The sequence below is a fragment of the Epinephelus lanceolatus genome, chromosome 15 (assembly GCF_041903045.1).
Source record: "Epinephelus lanceolatus isolate andai-2023 chromosome 15, ASM4190304v1, whole genome shotgun sequence".
In the NCBI taxonomy this organism is placed as follows: Eukaryota; Metazoa; Chordata; class Actinopteri; order Perciformes; family Serranidae; genus Epinephelus; species Epinephelus lanceolatus.
In genome coordinates, this window is record NC_135748.1 from 22,895,038 (window position 1) to 22,915,689 (window position 20,652).

Here is a 20,652-nt window from a genome sequence, read left to right on the forward strand (position 1 = left end):
TTCTCTTTAAGTATCTTTCATGTTTTGATTATAACTATTTCATGATGTTAAAGGGATAGTTTGGACTTCAAAAAAATCCAAACTTTCCCTTTAAACTGTGAAGATTGGAGCTGAATGGAGTAAAAAGGGAATGGGTTCCACCTCAGTCAGAGACAGTCAGCTTCAGTGTGCTTTAGTCTCACATGTGTTTTTTTGCTCTTCAGAGTCAAGAAATGCTCAGCAACCTCGAGTCAGCGTCCGTGCGCATCGTCAAGCCTCCTCCGCCTCGCTTCTCCTCCGCCGGCCGGACCGCGCCCTCCTCCCTGCCCCAGCAGCCTCAGCAGCAGAGCCAGGTCGCGGCCTCTCCCGCGGCCAGCACCAGTACCCAGGCCCCCGGCCCGAGCTACGTCCCCACCCCGGACAGCGCAGGGGGGCCGCGGATGGCCACAATCCAGGAGGACACCAGCAGCGACTCTCACCTGGGAGAGGAGGGCCTGTCGGACGATTTCACAACCGCAGGAGCCTCCTCGTCGGCTACGAAATCCTCCTACGAGGATCTGACAGAGCCGAACCAGCAAGCCAGGGACCGGCGGCGCCTCAGGAGGCAGGATCGCATTGACACAAAAGAGACAGAGTGCTGAGAGTAAATCACCAACAGTACTTTGTGATCAAAAGCACCAACACGTTCATTATGCAATCTGATATGTGTTTTAGGGAACATGCCAATACTTACTGCATCATAAGCATTTCATAGCAACTGTTTAAAGATAATAGTATACATGTTTAGCAGGTCAGATTTGGTGTCAAACTGAACGAAGGACAACATTTCAGGCAAAACTAGATGTGGATATCATTCAGTCAGCTTCAACATGGATTGAACCACCTCACAGAACAGTCACAAATCCCTGTGACAGTGAAATAGTGAATTCATGTTTTTGTGTGCCTGTGGTGAAATAATGCTGTGCCTTTTCTCAGTTAGGTTGGGGGTCCTTGGCCAGATGGAGCCTGGGAGATCTGAGTAGGTGGGTGGAAATGAATCTAGCAGCCCCTCCAGGATGTTGCAATTCATGCAAAGTCAACCGTTACCTTGCAATTTTGTATAATCGCTGCGACTTTTCTGCAAATCTAACCAATCGTTTCCTTTCCTCAATCACATCACTCCCGACTTTAACGTCACAAGACTCGCGTCTGTATTTCTGGTTGTGAAGATGCAGACGTGCAAGACAAATGTCTCACAATTACAAACATGTACCAAGTATGAATCACAAATTTACAACAATGCATTTTTTCCCTTACTGAAACGAGTTGCCTTCGATTTTTAATTAATTATACAAAAAAAATCACAACTATTTTTGCAAGTTTCCATTCCTCCCACAGTTTTATTGCCAAAAAATCACGTGGTAGAAGACCAAGAACACAGCGTGTGGTGCGGTGGTTGTTCTGCATTAAAAAAAACCAAACAGCAACAACTTAAAAGCACTGCAACATGCATCGCGATTTTTTTAGAAAAGCTGCTGCAAAATCAGCCATTTTAGGCTGCGACAATCTAAAATAAAAGCTTGCAAAATCCTGAAGGGACTGAACTACCAAACACATCATAGTCTCTTTTTATGCTATTTATTTTAGGGACAAAAAAAATTAAAAATAATTACATAGATCCTGAGGCTGAATCCAAATTCTGCCAGTGTTTATTGTCAAAAAAACATGAGCAATCACTGCGGATTATAACTTAAAATCAGAGGAAACATCCTGGCCTTTCCCCTCCTAAATGCTTATGCACAAAGTACTGTCTCCATAGCAACACAACCTCACCGGTGTGCTCCACACAAGAGGTGAAAGTTGTAACGTAATATTATTGGTGATGTAACTGTGGTTATTTTATCGTACAAAGGAACATTTCAGTGTGATATATTAAGCGGCAAACTTTGACTTTAAGATGTTTTATCCTGAATCTTTGTGTTATAACTGCACTTGAAGTATTTTTCACATCACTGGAGAATTTAAATGAGTTTCAAACATGTTCTAACTGTGCTGTGTCCTCAATGGTTTCTTTTAAAAAGGCTTGTGAAACAATTTGTCCCCTTTTTATTTACAATACATTTTAACACTGTGTGGGGACAACTGGTAGTCTTTTCAGTATTTCACTTATTTGTCCAGCTTATGCACCCCAAGTAAGAAGGTTGTATCATCTGTATGAAACATGGTGCCTTCTGATTTTGTGCCTAACTGTGCAGTAGATGAAAACGAATCTGGACAATCCCGAATTTAATTTTAAAAGAAACTTTCTGAGGTGCTCAAATGTTATTTTTTCCCCGCTTTGTTGTCTGTCTTTGTGCCAATGTGAGTTATGCATCTCTCTGTTATTTAATGCTGTCTCACCACCGCCTGCTGTGTCGCATATTAAAATATGTATTAACTGTAGGTCAAGGAAAAAACGACTGTGTAGGTAACATTGACTCTACTGGAGTGATGTGAGCTGTTACACAACGAGCAGATGTCCTGTGTCGTTCATATTCTGATGATGTATATATTCTTAATGTTTCTATGCTTAAGTCCACCATGAGTTGCTTTTTTTATGTTTCTTGCTTGCATTACCACTGCACACATGTCAAAATAAAAATCTTTATTGTGCATTTTGACATTAATACATGGTCTCACATTTAACATACCAGCACAAACAAATCACAGCTGCTTCAGTGTTTCAAAGCAGGAATGCAGTCCCATGTCAGGCTCTCGGTTTACCTGGGAAATTTACAACAAGTGCAAAAAATAGCGCTGGTTTTTGATCCAAAGCCAACATCCACTCCTTCACTGGTCACAGAGGAGGCTGCTCTCTGGGCTCTTGGTATCCACGTCTGCCCAGTACGGCAGGAGGAAGGGCAGATTGGCCACACGACTTTCCATCAGGCCCCACAGGTGCTGAGCCACAAACTGGTTTCCCTTCTCTGAGAGATGCAGGCCGTCAGACAGATAGACTGAGTAGTCCTGTGGAGCAGAGGACAAAAAAGGACAGCTCTCATTAGATTGATTAATTTAGAGGAAGATAATGGGGTATGCTGAAAAATCTCAATGCTATATCTGGTCACATTACTCAAATAAAGACATTTAAAACATTTAAAGGGCCAATGTTTAGGATTCAGTGGCATCTAGTGGTGAGGTTGCAAAACTGAAATGTCTCCCGTGTGCCATACGAAGGGTTGCAGCGTTATCTTAACGTATAGTTTGTGGTATTCATGGAAATGTGTACGTGAAGAAGCAACAGTAACAAGTACCCACCTGACCATCTTTTTGCATGAGAGTCCAGAGGTCCAGGACGTCTGCACCACACTGACCGGCAGCCTGGACACACGCCTGGGCATACTGCCCCGCTACAGAGTTGTGGCGATTGAGAGGACATCCTGAAAAAGATGGAGAAGCATTCATGATCTTTGACCTGTGAGATGATACCAGAATAAGAGAGAGGAAAGACTGAATGAGTGTCACCTTTCAGAATGCACTCCTTCTCCCAGGCTGGTTCATAAAGAGGTGGAGGGGTGATGAAGATAACTCTGTCTGCAGACACTCCAGCTGAAGCTAGAAGCCTGCTGATCTCCTTCAGGTTCTCTGAATACTCATGCAGAGGGACGTGTTGCTGAGGGTTTTTATCTTCAAGACGGGAACAGAGAAAAAAGAAATCATACAGAAACATTAGGAAAGGATGTTAAATTTTAGTGACAATATCTCTGTCATTGTTTTCAGACACTTTGAAAGTCGTGTGTGTTAACAAATGTCACAGTATAGTATGTCAAAAAAAGTCATAAAAAACATAGTACAGTATGTCGAAAAAAGTCATAAAAAATGTCATAGTACAGTATGTCGAAAAAAGTCAAAAAACGTCATAGTATAGCATGTCGAAAAAAGTCAAAAAATGTCATAGTATGTCGAAAAAAGTCAAAAAATGTCATAGTATAGTATGTCAAAAAAATCATAAAAAACTACATAGTACAGTATGTCGAAAAAAGTCAAAAAACGTCAGTACAGTATGTCAAAAAAAGTCATAAAAAATGTCATAGTACAGTATGTTGAAAAAAGTCATAAAAAACGTCATAGTACAGTATGTCAAAAAAAGTCATAAAAAATGTCATAGTATAGTATGTCAAAAAAAGTCATAAAAAACGTCATAGTATGTAGAACAAAAGTCATAAAAAACGTCATAGTATAGCATGTCGAAAAAAGTCATAAAAAACATTGTACAATATGTCGAAAAAAGTCATAAAAACCGTCATAATATACTATGTCAAAAAAACGTCATAAAAAACGTCATAGTATAGTATGTCGAAAAAAAGTCATAAAAAACATTGTACAATATGTCCAAAAAAGTCATAAAAAATGTCATAGTATAGTATGTCGAAAAAAGTCATAAAAAACGTCATAGTATAGTATGTCAAAAAAAGTCATAAAAAACGTCATAGTATAGTATGTAGAACAAAAGTCATAAAAAACGTCATAGTATGTAGAACAAAAGTCATAAAAAACGTCATAGTATAGCATGTCGAAAAAAGTCATAAAAAACATTGTACAATATGTCGAAAAAAGTCATAAAAACCGTCATAATATACTATGTCAAAAAAAATCATAGTAGTCATAGTATAGTATGTTGAAAAGTATAGTATGGTATGTCAAAAAAAAAGTCATAAAAAATGCCATAGTATAGTACGTTGAAAGATATCACAGTATAGTATGTCGAAAAAAGTAAAAAAATGTCATAGTATAGTATGTCGAAAAATGTCATAAAAAACGTCATAGTATAGTATGTCGAAAAAAGTAAAAAAAATCATCATAGTATAATATGTCGAAAAAAGTAAAAAAAAAACATGTCATAGTATAGTATGTCGATAAAAGTCATAAAAAACGTCATAGTATAGTATGTCGAAAAAAGTAAAAAAAATCATCATAGTATAGTATGTCGAAAAAAGTCATAAAAAAACGCCATGATATAGTATATCGAAAAAAGTAAAAAAAAAAACATCGTATAGTATGTCGAAAAAAGTCATTAAAAACATCATAGTATAGTATGTCGAAATGTCATGAAAAACGACACAGTATAGTATGTCGAAAAAAACATCGTATGGTATGTCGAAAAAAGTCATAAAAATCATCATAGTACAGTATCTCGAAAAAAGTCATAAAAAATGTCAGCATGTGAAAAAAAGTCATAAAAAACGTCATAGTATAGTATGTCAAAAAAAGTCAAAAAAACATCATAGTATAGTATGTTGAAAAAAGTCACAAAAAATGTCATAGTATAGTATGTTGAAAAAAGTCATAAAAAACCTCATAGTACAGCATGTCAATAAAAATGTCATAGTAGAGTATGTAAAAAAAAGCCATAAAAACGTCATAGTATAGTATGTCGAAAAAGTCATTAAAAAACGTCATGGAATAGTATGTTGAAAAAAAGTCATAAAAAACATCATAGTATAGTATGTCAAAAAAAGTCAAAAAATGTCAAAGTACGTAAAAAAAAAAGTCAAAAAATGTCATAGTATAGTATGTCGAAAAAAGTCATAAAAAAACGTCATAGTACAGTATGTCGAAGAAAGTTATAAAAACCGTCATAGTATAGTATGTCGAAAAAAGTCACAAAAATCATCATAGCACAGTATGTCAAAAAAAAGTCAGAAAAACCGTCATAGTATAGTATGTCAAAAAAAAACCCCTCATAGTATAGTATGTCGAAAAAAGTCATAAAAAACGTCATAGTATGGTATGTCGAAAAAAGTCATAAAAAAGCGTCATGATATAGTATGTCAAAAAAAAAACCCTCATAGTATAGTATGTCGAAAAAAGTCATAAAAAACGTCATAGTATGGTATGTCGAAAAAAGTCATAAAAAAGCGTCATGATATAGTATGTCAAAAAAAAGTCATAAAAAAATGTCATAGTATAGTATGTCAAAAAAACCAAACATAGTATAGTATATCGAAAAAAGTCATAAAAAATGTCATGGTATAGTATGTTGAAAAAAGTAAAAAAAAAATGTCCAAAAGTCATGAAAATGTCATAGTATAGTATGTCAAACAGTCATAAAAAACTTCAAAGTACGTAAAAAAAGTAATAAAAAACGTCATAGTATACCATGTTGAAAAAAGTCACAAAAAAGGTCATAGTATGTCAAATAAAATCATAAAAAACTTCATAGTATAGTATGTCGAAAAAAGTCATAAAAAGAGTCAAAGTACGTAAAAAAAAGTAAAAAAAGTCATAGTATAGCATGTCCAAAAGTCATAAAAAACCTCATAGTATAGTATGTCGAAAAAGTCATGAAAAACATAGTATATAATATCTCGAAGTCATTAAAAAAAGTCATAGTATTGTATGTCAAAAAAGTAATAAAAAACGTCATAGTATAGTATGTCATAAAAAATGCAATAAACAATGTCATGTTATAGAATGTCAAAAAATGTGTTAAAAATGTCGTAGTATAATATGTCAAAAAAAAAGTAATCAAGTATTATGTAAATAAGGTATAGTATAGTATGCCACAAAAAAATGTCAAAATGGTCATAGTTTAGTGTGCCATGAAATAATGTCATTAAACTGTATGTATCACAGTATGACATAAAATGGTATTTTTAAAAAGTTTCACACCATGGTAATTTTCTTAAATTTGGGAGGAAAGCTCCTACTGAGGCACAGAAGACACAACTGTTTATCATACTCCTAATGAGTATACTTGATTATGTGCACAGATTTTGCACATGACAAACTGTGTGCTCATTAGGAGTATGATAAACAGTTGTGTCTTCTGTGCCTCAGTAGGAGCTTTCCTCCCAAATTTAAGAAAATTACCATGGTGAGATCTATACATAGAGTCTGTGGCAGAACAGTTATCACTACTAAACATCTTAAGTTGTCAGTGCAGGTTGCATCAGTAAAACTGTACCTTCCAGTGCGCAGTCATTGGCTCCAAAGAAGACTGTGACAGCAGCTATGTTGTTGTCTGCTGAGTTTGAGGTGTTGATGAGGCGAGGAAGAACTATCCTAGCCCATCTGGAGTTGTATCCAGACAGCCCTCTGTTTATAACATCACATTTTCTGATGGGAAATATATGTCAGATTCAGATATTAGTCAGTTCTACAAATGTAAGTTATCCCCTCTCTATAAATCACAGATGTAAGGCTATAATGACGTGCATACACAGGATGTACAGAACACTGATTTACTAAAATTGATTGAGAAATTAGATTACAACTTCTGTCAGAATCAAGAACCAATACACAGGAAGTACTTACCTTGCTAGATTGTTGGCAATTTATGCACCCCAGCCACTGGCTTGAAATGAATACTGAAAGAATCAACAGAACTGTTTCATTAATTCAGAACTTAAGTTAGCAACCTAGCACCTAATGCTAACTGCTGCTGCTCAGTAAGTGAGTGAGTTAGCATTAACTGCTAGCTTATATAATACTACAGTTATCAAAATATATTTAGCATGAGCTAACCTGTGTAATGGAGTCCCCGAATAAAATCACTTTAGGCCAAATTACTGTTTTGAACTTAGACATAGTGAAACGAGTTGCAGAAACTACTATTCCGGTTAGGGAAGCGGGTCATAGGCGGATGTTGTGACGTTATTACCGTACTTCACAATAAAAGTCTACAGAGAAAAAAAAAAAAACATTAAATATTAATGAACAATAGCAAAAGCACTAAAATCCCATATGAAGAAATGTGTTTTGTGAGTCCTATGTAGTGAAAATTTTTCTCATATTAAATTAAAGTAGCTGCGTTTCATTACATGGATGTTATTGGGATAGAAAAAACCCTAAAATCATATATAAAGAGGTGTGTCCTATGGATCCTATGTAGTGATACATTTTGGTATTACATTTGAGTCACTGGATCACATTATATAGTTAATAAGAAAAAAAAATGTATGAATTTTACATGAAATATTAATATAAAACAGAAAAAACACTAAAATAACAAACGAAGAGGTGCATCCTGTGTGACCCATGTAGTGAAAATTTGAGTATTAAATTAAAGTAGCTGTATTTCATTACATGAATGTTATTGGGGGTGAGGGAATCATAAAAATAATAGAAAATAGAAATGCACTAAAATCACATATGAAGTGGTGTATCCTGTGTGTAGTAGTGACACATTTTGGTGTTTCATTTGAGTCACTGAGCCACATTACATGGACGTTTTTGAGTAAAACGTGAATTTTCCATAAGAAATACTCATAAAAAAATAGAAAGAACATTAAAAATCAGACATAATAAGGTGTGTCCTACAGGGTGAAAATGTTCTGTATACAGATGAAGTAGCCAGGTTTCATGACAGGAATGATATTAAGAAATAAATCAATAAATGTTCCACAAAAATAATTAAAAAAAAGGGAAATATAAAAAGTACTAAAATCTCATGTTAAGTCCTGAAGTCCTGTGTGGTCTATGTGGTGATACATTTTGGTATCATATTTGAGTCACTGGAAATTGTTGAGAAAAAACTTTAGAATTTTACATAAAATATTAATATAAAATAGAAAAAAACCCCACTAAAATAATAAATGAAGAGGCGCGTGATGTGTGCCCCATGTAGTGAAAAATTTTAGTGTCAAATTTAAGTAGCTGCATTTCATTACATGGATAAATACTTAATAGCAATAACAGAATATATAAAAATAATAATTAAATATAGTAAAAGCACTAACATCACATATGAAGAAGTGAGTCCTGTGTGTCCTAAGTAGTGACACATTTTGGTATTATATCTGAGTCACTGCGTCACATTACATAGAAGTTGTTTTTTTTTTCTTTAAAAAAAAAATACATTTTCCATAAACATAATAATAGAAAAAGCACTAAAATCACATTATGAAGAGATGTGGCTGGTGTGTCCTATGTAAAAACACATTTTGCTATTACATTTGAGTCACTGGGTCACATTACAAAGGAAGATATTAAATTGTATATTATTTTATGCTTTCCTTGCATATTACATGGAAGTTATTGAGAAAAATATGAATTTTCCATAATAAAATATAAATAGAAAATAGAAGAAGTACTAAAAATCAGATATAAAGAGGTGTGTCCTATTTAATGACAAATTTTTAATATTAAATTTAAGCAGCTAGGTTTCATTACAAAGATGTTATTGGGGGAAAAATATGAATTACTGATAGGACCTTTATAAAGATTGAAATCTGCTGTGCAATGTAATGTTTGAGTTTACCTTTACACCCCGCCGGGGGGCGCTGCAGTCAGACGAGCTTCCATCATCATACCGGAAGTCAACATTCTTCTTCTATCCCCTTCAAACATGGCGGAGGTCAGGCTACGTTTTGGAAGGGGAGCATCCATCTTTGCACACAAAATATGTAACCGGCAACTCCTGGAAAGTGAAATTAAGCTGGGTAAAGGTGCAATACGAGCCTCATCTCTGTCGGCAGGCTTCCTGTTGGGTGGTGTCAACAACAGAGATGTGTACGGAGCCGAAAAAGCAGCGGACAGGGTGACCGTTGGAGCTTCACGAGACAGTTACACAAGGGTAACACCACTGTTTGGTAATGTCAACGACGCTTTTGAAAACCAAAATGTCGCTGGATATTACTATTATTCCGGACTCAACAAAGATGATTCCGTTTCTAGTAAGTCACAAGTACAAAGTGTAGAAGCTATTTTCCCTCGGTACCGGACTAATGGGAAGTTTCGGAGGGTTTTCTCCAGTTTCCGGTCCGTTCGTCGACAGGAGAGCCTCGCTTTGTGTTGGGGACATGGGCAGTTTACCAGAGCTTACAGCGACAACGGGGCCCGATCTGAGCCTCTGTACAAAACCAGAACAGGCTACTATGAAATCCTGGAGGTGACTTCTACCGCCACCCAAGCCCAGATTAAAACCGCCTACTACAAGCAGTCCTTCATCTACCACCCGGACAGAAACGCCGGCAGTGAGGACGCCACTGTCCGCTTCTCTGAGATCAGTGAGGCCTACACCGTGCTGGGCAACAAGACGCTGAGGAAGAAATACGACCGAGGTCTGCTGAGTCAGTCAGACCTCATCACAACAGCCAGACCCTCCGCCAAAGACACAGGGAGCCCCGCGAGACAGCACACCGAGAGCCGGCGGTCTGTGATGGGCACCGACAGCCGAGGAGGCATCTTTGATTTCGACAAGTTCGTCAAAGCCCACTACAGCGAGCAGCTGCAGAAACAGAGAGACATCACAGCCCGCAAAGAGGAGATGCTGAGGAAGAAGCAGGAGAGGTTTGAGGACCGGGAGGCCGGGGGGATGACGGAAGTGGGAGTTGCTCTGCTGCTGGCGATGGCCGTTGGGATACTGCTCAGCTTAAAGAGCGGGTGAAGTTCACTCACATGGAGGTGATGGAGGACACTTGAATCACACTACAAAAAACAACAGTATTCACGTGGCAGCCGTTGAATGCCATTTGTTTTGGCCCTGTCCTCTGACCTCTCTATGTAGGGACACACAAACAATTAAAAATAATGAATTATTGTACAGTATGGATGACTTAACATCATCCTTTGGGTCAGTGTGACATGGTGCAATTGTGCAATTAAAATGGGGTCACACTCCTATGAAGAGCTGCAAATCAAAGACTAAACTAATGTACTCAGGGTGTCTGCAGGTTCTTAACAAGTCTTGAATTCAAGTTTAGGCCTTACATTTCATTTAGTATGCTTGGATTTTAATGTCTGAGGTCTCAATTGCCACCAAGATTTTATCCAGTTCAATTCACCCATCTTAAAATGTATTTTTGTCAACAGGAGTCAAGCTCTTCTGTGTCAAAGTCCACATTTCTGACTTGAACTCACCTGTCGGCAAAGTGTAGATTAACCTAACTCCCCCTAATAACCATACTCCTGCATAAAACCTACCTCTACACCTGACCACATATATACAACTTACCTTTACGCTTACCTGCAGTGCTTGAATAAGAATGAAGACAATTAGTCAAAAAATAGTCTTAAATTTGGTTTAAAATGATTTTAAAAGGCTTTTAAAAACATTAAATGTCTGATACCTGTAGACATCCTGGTACATATGTTTCTGTTCCTCAGTCTGCAAGTCTGCACAGTACTGTATACCTCTCATTCTGTCTGTGAACACAGTTGTCTTTTTTTTCCTGGTGTAAATATTGTCACTCAGTTTGTCAGTCACACACAAGTCAGAGGTAGAGTAGATTTGATCCTCGGCTCCTCCTTGAGCAAGATACTGAACCTTAAATAGCTCCTGATGGCTGTTCCATCGCTGTGTGGGTGTGTTAAAAACTGAGTAGCAGGTGGCACCTTGTGTGGTAGCCTCGGCCACCCGGGTGTGAACGTGTGCGTGACTGAGTGAATGTGACTCTTAGTGTAAAAAGCGCTTTGAGTAGTCGAAAGATACAAGTTCAGGTACATTTACCATAGTACTGACATTTTCAGTACTTTCAGTAAATCATCTCCTCTTTTTCTCTTAATCATTTAATTTGAGGCTGCTGTTTTTTTCCCTTTTAAATCAAAAGAAGCCAAACTTCTCAAATGTTAAATGTCATCTAAACACAAGCAGGCATACCAGTCAAAATGAAATGAAAAGATTGTTATCTAAATCAGTAACAACATTATGAATTGGACCAGGCATTCAAAACTTTTGGTCAAAACGCCAAAATACAGTCATCAGTCTAGAGTATTGAGGTCCAGCACCCAGCTCTGCCCACCTGTAATCAATTCCCCACTGTGCCACTAATGTTGTCTTTAAAGGTATACAATGCAGGATTTTCCTAAAAAAAATGTATAGACTCATACAGAAGTTATCCCTCTCAATCTTTTATGAGTCACTAGAAGTGTGTAGAGGTGTATTTATCTGCAGAGACTCTGCCCTCTGCCTGTATTTTCTGATTCTCTGTGTTCGCAGGGTTCATTGGTGTGTGCCCCCACAGCCCTCAGGTGAGGTCAGGGCTTTATAAAAAAAGTTGGACACCAGGCGCACAAATATAGTGAGGTGAAATGCAAAACAAGAGTGAATCTGTAGTTGGTGAGCGTGTTTACACACAGCGACGACAATCCTGCATGGCATACCTTTAAATGTAGTCCACAGTTCACTGGTTGATTTACAACCTGGTAGTGTCATGGTTCAACTTTAGCTTTTATGAAGTCATCTGTCTTTCAGATTTCTTTTATTAAAGGTAAAGCAAGTTTCGATTATGGTTTCATGTGTTGCTATTTATAGAAAATAACCTATGGCAATGTATTGAAGTAAGGGATGTGTGGATCACTGGTAGCCCACTAAACAGGGGCATTATAGGAACTGTAGATGTATGCTCATTAAAATGTGCCTTGGAGGATATTTATTGTAAAAATCTCGAGCTACATTGTTCGGATATTTAAGAAATAAATGAGCTATGAGCAGTGCCTGTCAGAGCACAGTGAAACAAATGTTGCTTGAGTCTTTTGTGGGCAACGTTGTAAGTCAACAACACAAACACTGATGAGTTTTGTAAAAGTCTGTTTTAAACATGGTACAATGAACATAAGTGCATTTAGAAGTTGACAACACATCACATTTACAAGTAAACAAATCTGTCATATGAGTGCTCATTAAGAAACTCAGGTCAAACAAACCCTACAGTGCATCTACACAAATACAGTTAACTTATTAAATATAATTAAAAGTGCTGACATAACACTGAACACTAAAATCTATGAAAACAAACCCAACTTACACAGCTTATTTAATTCCCTTCTTTCACATGGTAGCTTCATGGTCACAGGTCATGAACGTTCATTAATGTACAGTTAGTAAAAGTGTGAGTGCATACTGATGTGCTGATTGATTTTGTGAACTGTATTAGGGCTAAAACAAACTAAAACACTGTAGATCCTGGTAGTGTACATGTATCACTGATTCTTGAGAACACTTTATCCAGTTTTAGCACACTAATACAAGCTGCTTGTTAACTTTCAACACTGAATTTGATGAAGTATTCTTCGTTTTATATCTGTGGTGACTTAGCTTAAGAAACTGTCTTTCAGTAGTTTATAGATGACTGGCCATGAACACGTCTGCAGTCCCGTCTCTGCTCTCAGATAACTGGGTTGAGGGCGTCGTAGAGCCGCTGCACTGCCAGCTCCACCATCTCCCTCAGAGAGTCGTCTTCTGTGCATTCATCCTCGTAGCACACCGACTAATCAGGGGAGAGGACGTCAATGAGAGATGAAAAAAACAACAATCTCACACCAAAGAAACCAAGAGAAACGCTTCTCACCCTTGTTTCCAAGCAGATGAGAACCGTCTTTCCATCTACGGTCACAGAGATGCTTTTACCATCACTGAAATCCACACATTCCTCCCCAAACATGTCCCTAAAAACACAGAGATATATTATTATTATAATTATAATTATTATTGTTATTATTATTATTATTATTATTATAAAGTGACGTACAGTATGCAATGTTGTAATCAAGTCAGTATGGACTGTGTCTCACTCACTGTAACATGACTGCCAGTCGGGTTTGGAAGACGTCCATGTCCATGATGACACTCTGGGTCTCCATGGCTGTTAATCAGGAATCACATTAAAAATGAATTTTTTAAAAAAAAGTCCTTTACAATAACGAGACAATGCATTAAAGGTCCAGTGTGTAAAATTTAGGGGGATTTAGTGGCATCTAGTGGTGAGGATTGTAGACTGCAACCAGCTGAAACTTATCCGGGTTAGAATTCCCTCAGTGTTCATTGTTCAGGAGGTTTTTACTGGGAGCTGAATTATCCACAGAGGTTTCTTTCTCTCCAAAATAAGCGACCCAGGGGTCTCATTTATCAAACAAAGTGTAGGATCCATACTAAAAATGTACATACGGCCAAAAGCCAAAAAAAGCTTGTGCCAAAAAAGGTTCAACAATTTCTACAGTCAGGCTTCTACCTCACCATCTGCGTTGTCAGTGTCCCATCTCCAAAATATTTGGAGGCATGGGTCAGAGTTTCTTCCATCAAATCTGTTTTTATTGATCAAAACTTTTGCGTAGGAAGTGCCGTACGCCTCTTTCATGCCTCATTTTGTGCGTATATGATGTTTATAAATGAGACCCCTGGTGATTTAAACAGGTAAAATCACAGAATAAAGCAGTTTCACGTTAAGAAAATGTGTTTTTCACTGCTCTTGTCATGGAGAGGCTGATAACTAGGATGCCAAAACACAAAAATGCAAATGGCCCCATCTAGAGCAAGTGTTTGGTTTGTCCGTTCGGGCTACTGTAGAAACATGTCAGTCTCTGTGGATGAGGACCCTCTCCCTATGTAGATATAAATGGCTCAATCTAAGGTAATGAATATATGACAACTGTTATTTTCAGGTGATAAATGAAACAAATAATTTATTTATTTAATTTAATTTTTGTGTCATTCCCACAGTCCAAGATGCATTCAAAATTAAAGATCCATGTAGACAGCATACACAGCTGATTTCCAGACTGACCTTTCTGAGCCTTTGGGTTTGACTGGACCTCCAGCACTACAGTGGTGACGGCGTCGGCGTACATGTCATTGAGAGGGTTTGCTAGCCACTGAAACAGGACATAAAGAGAAAGGGTGGTTGGGTAAATGAGCCAGTCTAAAGAAAGCCAAGTGTCGTGATCCTGCCTGACCCCTCACCTCCAGCAGCACCATGCCGACCTCGTGGATCAGAGTGATGTTTTTAAAAATCCTCAAGGTGTTCTTCTCGGTTCCGTCAAGCTCCTCCACGTCACCTGAGGGAAGAGAAGAAGGTGGTTGCCTCTGCATAGATGAACAAAAGCCAAGAATGTTTGCCGGTGTACACAAATATGGCGGCCTTACCAGTGAGGTTCCTCAGATGGCAGACAAGCAGTGAGTAAGGTCCAGTGAAGGGGATGGCCTGGGTCTGTTTCACTGTGCTCATGGCCAGCTCTGTGTATGCTGCAGAACACACGCATCAGGTCAACTCATGATGCCTTATTTGTTTGTCAGATATAACAAGAAGCAGCAGCAGTGTGTAAAAATGAATAGAGGACAGAGGGAGAGTAATGGACAGAGATATTTTGTGAAACAAAGTCGTGTGGACAGAATTTTGTTTTAAATGGCGGGAGAACATCAAAAACATCTATATACGTGTAAACAGGGCCTAAACAGAACAAACATGTAACACATATCTGTGTAGCTGCTCTGTTGCTGACAGCAGGCAACCAAAAGACAGTTTCTGACTAACTGACTCTACTGGGGTGTACTGCTAACACACAGGTGGTCCTATACTGCGGCCTGCAGGTGGGACAGTTTGGAGAAATACAAAATAAATACTTACTAGAAAGGTCGGAGGGATTAAGGATGTGGTAGTTGAAGTTCTTTTTCACCAGTATGCCTGACACCCTCTGGCCCTGCGCACACTTCTTATCAGCCAGAGAGCCCATCACCTGAGAGGAGGAGTGGTTGTTAACTTCCCTCAGGTCTCAGACTGGATTTATTTATGTGTTTAACATTTGTAAAAACACGAGCACAGAGTCAGACAGACAGACAGTTTATCGACCTTGGCCAGTTTCTCTCCCCTGAAGTTGAGGGTGACAGCCTCTGTGTTGCGAGGGTTGTGGACTTCGATGTGAACCTGGTCGTTATCCTCGTACTCCCTGATCAGCGCAGCCTTCAGACGGGCCATCTCATTCTGCTCCCCGTGGACCAGGATCTGACAATAACACAAACAGGAGAGTCAAGGATTTTCCTAACTGAAGGGTGCAGACAACTGTGAATTTTACACACAGATAAATCAATGTTTTTTTCCCTCCTACCACATGAGGTGGTTTGAGGGCTCTGATGAACTCGCTGGTCTGCTGGTAGTCAGTGTGGGCAGAGAAAGAGATGTAGTCCACTGACATCTTCAGCTGCAGCTTCTGCCCTGACATGGTGGTGATCTCCTCTGGCTCAGACATGATGTGCTGCAGAGAGAGAACACAACACACCACAGTAAGCTGCTGTAATTATACATTCATTGTTTCAACAGGCACATCTGAATTAAAATGTATATAAATGATGGCACTGTTATCCAAGAAACTAGACATATCTGTCTATTATTAGAGCTCTCTTAAGGGCAAATCTACTGGATCTTGTGTAATAACTATATCTATCCTAGTGCAATAAATACATTTATTCTAGTGCAATAATTATATTTATTTTAGTGCAATAAATACAATCATTCTGGTACAATAATTTTATTAATTCTAGTGCAATTATAACATTTATTCTAGTGCAATAATTATATAATTCAAGTTCAATAATTACAAGTACTCTAGTGCAATAATTACATTTTTTTCTACTGCAGAAATTATATTTATTCTATTGAAATAATTATATTATTCTACTGCAATAAATACATTCATTCTAATGCAATAATTACAGTTATTCTGGTGCAATATTACATTTATTTTAGTGCAATATTAATATATTCTACTGCAATAAATACATTTATTTTAACGCAATATTAACATGTATTTAGGGCAATAATTACATGTATTCTAGTACAATAATTATATTTATTCTGGTGCAATAAATACTCCTATTGTAGCGCAATAATTACAGTGTATTTACTTATTTGTGCTATCAGCTTGTTTGTTTGCTGAAGGTGTTTTGGGTTTTTTTGTTTATTTTTGGTGTCTTCCTGTGTCTTTTATTGCACTGATAAGGAGTAGCACTCCTGATTTCCTTGTATTCTGCACAATGACAAAAAAAGACTTTCTACTTTAAACCCCATCTACCATCCTGTTGTCGTCTGACCTTGGCCAGTGTGCCCTCCACACAGTATCCAGCGATGATGACTCCGTTCCTCTTATCGGTGCACCAGCTCTCGAAGAGCTCTCTGGACAGCCCGCTCTGCATCATACCTGGAGACGCCATCACCACACTGGGACCGATGTCATCAAAGTGATCCATGCTCTGGAAGAAAACACACAGCCACCACAGTTATTGATATTCAGCTTCACCCTGATGATACAGCCTGAAGACAGATATAATGTATCAGTAGAGCTTTCTACCTTGAGGTTGCTGATGTGTTTGAAGACAAAAGGGTTGTTGATGTTGATCGCCTTGCGGATCTTGTCGTTCATTGCATTGACGTAGGTCTGGTACACAGCCATGCACTTCTTGGCCAGGGATGAAGCGTAGTAGATGGGGATGTCATGGAGCTCTGGGTGGTTCTGCCAGTACTCGTCTACAGGTGAACATGAAACAGAAATACAAAAAATCATCAGATAGCCAATTACATAAAGGTTCTTTGCCTTTTAAATGAGATAAAAATGTATAACCTCTCACCCAGGATGAGCAGCAGTTCCTGGGCGCGCCCCAGGGCAAACACAGGGATTAAACAGCGACCCTCTCTGTTAACGATGTCATGGACTGTGTTGCAGAACCGAGCTTCGCGCTCCTCCCTCTTCTCATGGATGTGGGTTCCGTAGGTCGACTCCTGCAGGAAGAATAACAGGATTAATCATGTTGTGATCACTTAAAATTCTTTTAAAATAGCGTTCAAAGGGAATTATTATGTGGCATACTATGATTAAGATGTCAGGTTTGACACTTGGGATCTCAGCTGCCATCAGATGTCTGTCCTCCTGTCGGGAGAAGTCTCCCGTGTACAGCAGCTTCAGAGAGGAAAAAACAGACCAATGATGGACTGGTTAAGTAAGCTTAGCTTTTATGCATCAACGGGACTCTGAAACAAAACACACGAGTTGTTACCTTGACTCCAGCTATTTCGATCATGAACATGGCAGCTCCCAGCACATGACCAGCGTGATAGCACCAGAACTTGATTCCAGCCACCTCCTTCACCTCGTGGAAGTTGATGGTCTCAATCTTATCCATGCTCTCCTCCAGATCAGTCTCAGTGTACAGCATGTCATCTGCAGAAATGTTGCTGCAATAAATCAACGATTAAATTACTGTAGGTGCATTATTCATTTGGAGGTGTTCCATAAAGGCGACTGTTCCTGCTTCTACCTGACTTTGACGTAGTCCGACAGTAGCCAGCGGTAGATGGCCTTGGTGGCGTGGGTCATGAAGGTCCTGCCTTTAAAGCTGGTCTTCTGGAGGAACCAGGGCAAAGCTCCACAGTGATCCAAGTGGAAACTGGTGAGAGGATACATGAATGGACATTAAATACCCTTAGTTATGTTATAGAATATAATCCAAATAGTATATAAGCAGAACATGCCTTAGTAAGGAAATTACAGATGTGGTTGTGAGGTTATAAAAAATACAATATTCAACACATGAAAGAGACAGTTCAAGACTCACTGGCTGATGAGCAGCAGGTCTATCTCAGCTGGGTCGATCAAGTCTATGTAGGGGAGAGCATCCATTCCCTCCAAACCAGGGTGGATACCACAGTCCAGCTGCAAAACACAAGTATTACTGTATTTATTTCACCCAGGATAATGCACTCAGTATCACTGCTGCTTTCCAGGGAGTCCTGGGTACACCAAGTCAACACAGGACTCAATAAAACAACAACAGAATGATTAGAACACATAAAATAAAACAACTTGCACATTAGGGCCTGCACAAAAAAGAAGAACATAAAATTACATGTCTTGTAGTTATTGCTGTCATATAATATAGCTGCATTAGGGACTGTTATTTATTTATAAGGAGGAGGTGGTGCAAAACGCACGTCAAACCTTTTTGTAAGCTCTGGGGAGTAACATCTGTTTTTTATTATAGCTTGGGTGAGGGACATACAACTTGATTTTAATTTTTTTTTTTTTTTTCATTTTATTTAAGACACTCGATATACGGTAGCTGCTACAGGAATTGCTGCCAAACAAAGTTTCGTTGTATCGTGTGTACAATGACAATAAAGCTTCTTCTTCTTCTTTAAATGGTTGTATTTTGTATTTATTTAATACTCTCTAAACTCCAAACCCTGCCAGCATATTTGAAAGGCACATTTTCTTTAAAAAACACCAAAATTAAACCATTTATCATAGCCAGAAACTGTGAAAAATGAAATTATCCTCTGACTGTCAAACTTAAACTCTTAAAAACATCATGTGTGACAAATGCTTCTGTCAGGAGACATAACCAAATCTAACCTTAAAACAGGGATATTATGAAAATCACTTTACTCTATGTCTCATTTAAATTTTCACCAGGAATGTACTGTTAAATTCAGACTAGGTCCTTGTAAAGATAAAAGTTATTCACAGAGCATCTTAGACCTTAAATGACTTCCTAAGGTGAAAAACTGTTAGGAGCAGGGAGGATGACTTTTAAGAGGGTTAGGAGTTTCTTAATCAAAGGAGAAAATGGTGGAAAGACAAAGAGATAGGAGAAATATTCTCCAAACGCTGGATGACTGTGACTAAATGAAATGCCACAGATTAGATCTTGCAAGGATAAAATTTGTGGTCGATCTCATTAGGGGTACGCACGCATTTCCCACCTAACATAATAATGATATAACGCCATAAACAAAAAAATCACAACAGTAAGATATTTGAAAAACTGGAACACTGCAGCAGTGATGACTTTAGACTCAAAAAGGGTGTGTCTGTGACAACCAATCACATATGTTAAAAGAAAGCATCAGACCTAGCAACGGGTTCAACCACACCTCCTCACTTGAAGGTAAAAGTTTCTGTCCCTTCCTTACTCAGAGTTGCTCTGAACTTTCCTAAATCACTCCAAAGCTAGGACTTCTTATTTAATTTTTTTTAGGCTAAGTTAGGAGCTCTCTGAGAGGATTCTCAGAATATTTGTGAATACAGCCCCAGGATTTTCTCTAGCTGCTGCTGCAACTTGTGTGATGATGTGACTTGTTAGGCAGATTTGCATATTGCTTAAGAAATTCACTGGTTGTTTCAGTGATAACTCTCACGCCCTCTGTGCTGTTGGCTAATTGCATTGACTCTAATACCTACATTTAGTGTGAATATTAAAAAAAAGAAAATAAAAGTTTATTTATGGTGGAATGAGGGCTTGTCCCCCCAGGCATTCAGGGAGGCTCGGGGAAAAATATTTGTAGCTCTGAGGACTAAGATAATACTGGTACTACTACTACTACTAACTACTACTAATAATAATAACAATAATAAATCACACCCCAGCTTCCCCCTACTCTGATAAGTAGCGAACAGTCCTTTATTTGGTTGAGGAATATTGTTAGCAATTTTAATTTATTTTTAGAGTGAGGTGCATATAAATTTGTCTGAAATCACACAGCAGCATGCAGTCAGAGTCAAGACAAAAATATCTACCATAATTTTCCTTCCTTTGAACTCCAGGATGATGCATGACCTCCCAACCTCCTGACCAGCACCCCTGTAATCACATAAGAAAATAGCGTTTGAGCTAACGTTACATTTAATTCTTGTTATAATGGATACATATAGAGGTAGTTACTAATAAAAACATGAACTCACAGTGGACGGATAAGCAGCTGGTCACTCTCCTCTGCAGGGACAATCACCTCTACTTTGCGTTTTGTCGCCATTGTGTGTTAAATGCTGCAGGTAATAATAAAAATAGAAGAAATCATGTTTACTGAATGAATGAGAGAGGGGGCGGCTTTTAGTGGCGTCACACTTCCGGTGGTGTGCCAAAACACAGCCGACGAGAAATCAAAAGCGGTCAACACACTAAGCGTTCCGGGATAGCCGTTGGCCGTTTGTTACGGTTACAAATTCACA

The 20,652-nt window shown here is 38.4% G+C and overlaps 4 protein-coding genes across 6 annotated transcripts in view; 2 read left to right on the forward strand and 2 right to left on the reverse strand.

The window, feature by feature from the left end:
- The window catches only part of adam17a (ADAM metallopeptidase domain 17a), a 25,538-nt gene extending 22,918 nt beyond the window's left edge, over positions 1-2,620 (forward strand). For 2 of the 3 annotated variants that reach the window (XM_033642498.2, XM_033642499.2), the window contains one exon: positions 204-2,620. In XM_033642498.2, the coding sequence (XP_033498389.2) occupies positions 204-598 (395 nt within the window). In that variant the 3' untranslated portion in view covers positions 599-2,620. The remainder of the gene's footprint in view (positions 1-203) is intronic. The other variant, XR_013493357.1, reaches the window with a different exon arrangement.
- Positions 2,588-7,581, reverse strand: iah1 (isoamyl acetate hydrolyzing esterase 1 (putative)). The gene is given in 6 exon segments (XM_033642501.2): positions 2,588-2,964; positions 3,256-3,377; positions 3,463-3,624; positions 6,905-7,056; positions 7,255-7,307; positions 7,465-7,581. Coding segments are annotated over 6 exon segments (729 nt in total). The 5' UTR covers positions 7,528-7,581; the 3' UTR covers positions 2,588-2,787.
- Positions 7,582-9,260: 1,679 nt separating this feature from the next.
- LOC117267232 (uncharacterized) lies at positions 9,261-11,426 on the forward strand. The gene has a single exon (XM_033642987.2). The coding sequence runs from the start codon at positions 9,287-9,289 to the stop codon at positions 10,325-10,327; it is 1,041 nt and encodes a 346-aa protein (XP_033498878.1). The 5' UTR covers positions 9,261-9,286; the 3' UTR covers positions 10,328-11,426.
- A 1,030-nt stretch (positions 11,427-12,456) lies between these two features.
- Positions 12,457-20,569, reverse strand: LOC117267231 (cleavage and polyadenylation specificity factor subunit 3). Its single transcript, XM_033642986.2, has 18 exons — positions 20,386-20,569; positions 20,221-20,284; positions 18,260-18,357; positions 17,963-18,091; positions 17,702-17,879; positions 17,515-17,604; positions 17,276-17,426; positions 16,999-17,174; positions 16,742-16,900; positions 15,760-15,906; positions 15,504-15,656; positions 15,282-15,390; positions 14,801-14,899; positions 14,618-14,712; positions 14,442-14,529; positions 13,457-13,523; positions 13,230-13,326; positions 12,457-13,148 (listed from the first exon to the last, which is right to left on the reverse strand). Exons 1-18 carry the CDS (start codon positions 20,454-20,456, stop codon positions 13,047-13,049), a joined length of 2,073 nt encoding a protein of 690 aa, XP_033498877.1. The 5' UTR covers positions 20,457-20,569; the 3' UTR covers positions 12,457-13,046.
- Positions 20,570-20,652: the final 83 nt, after the last annotated feature.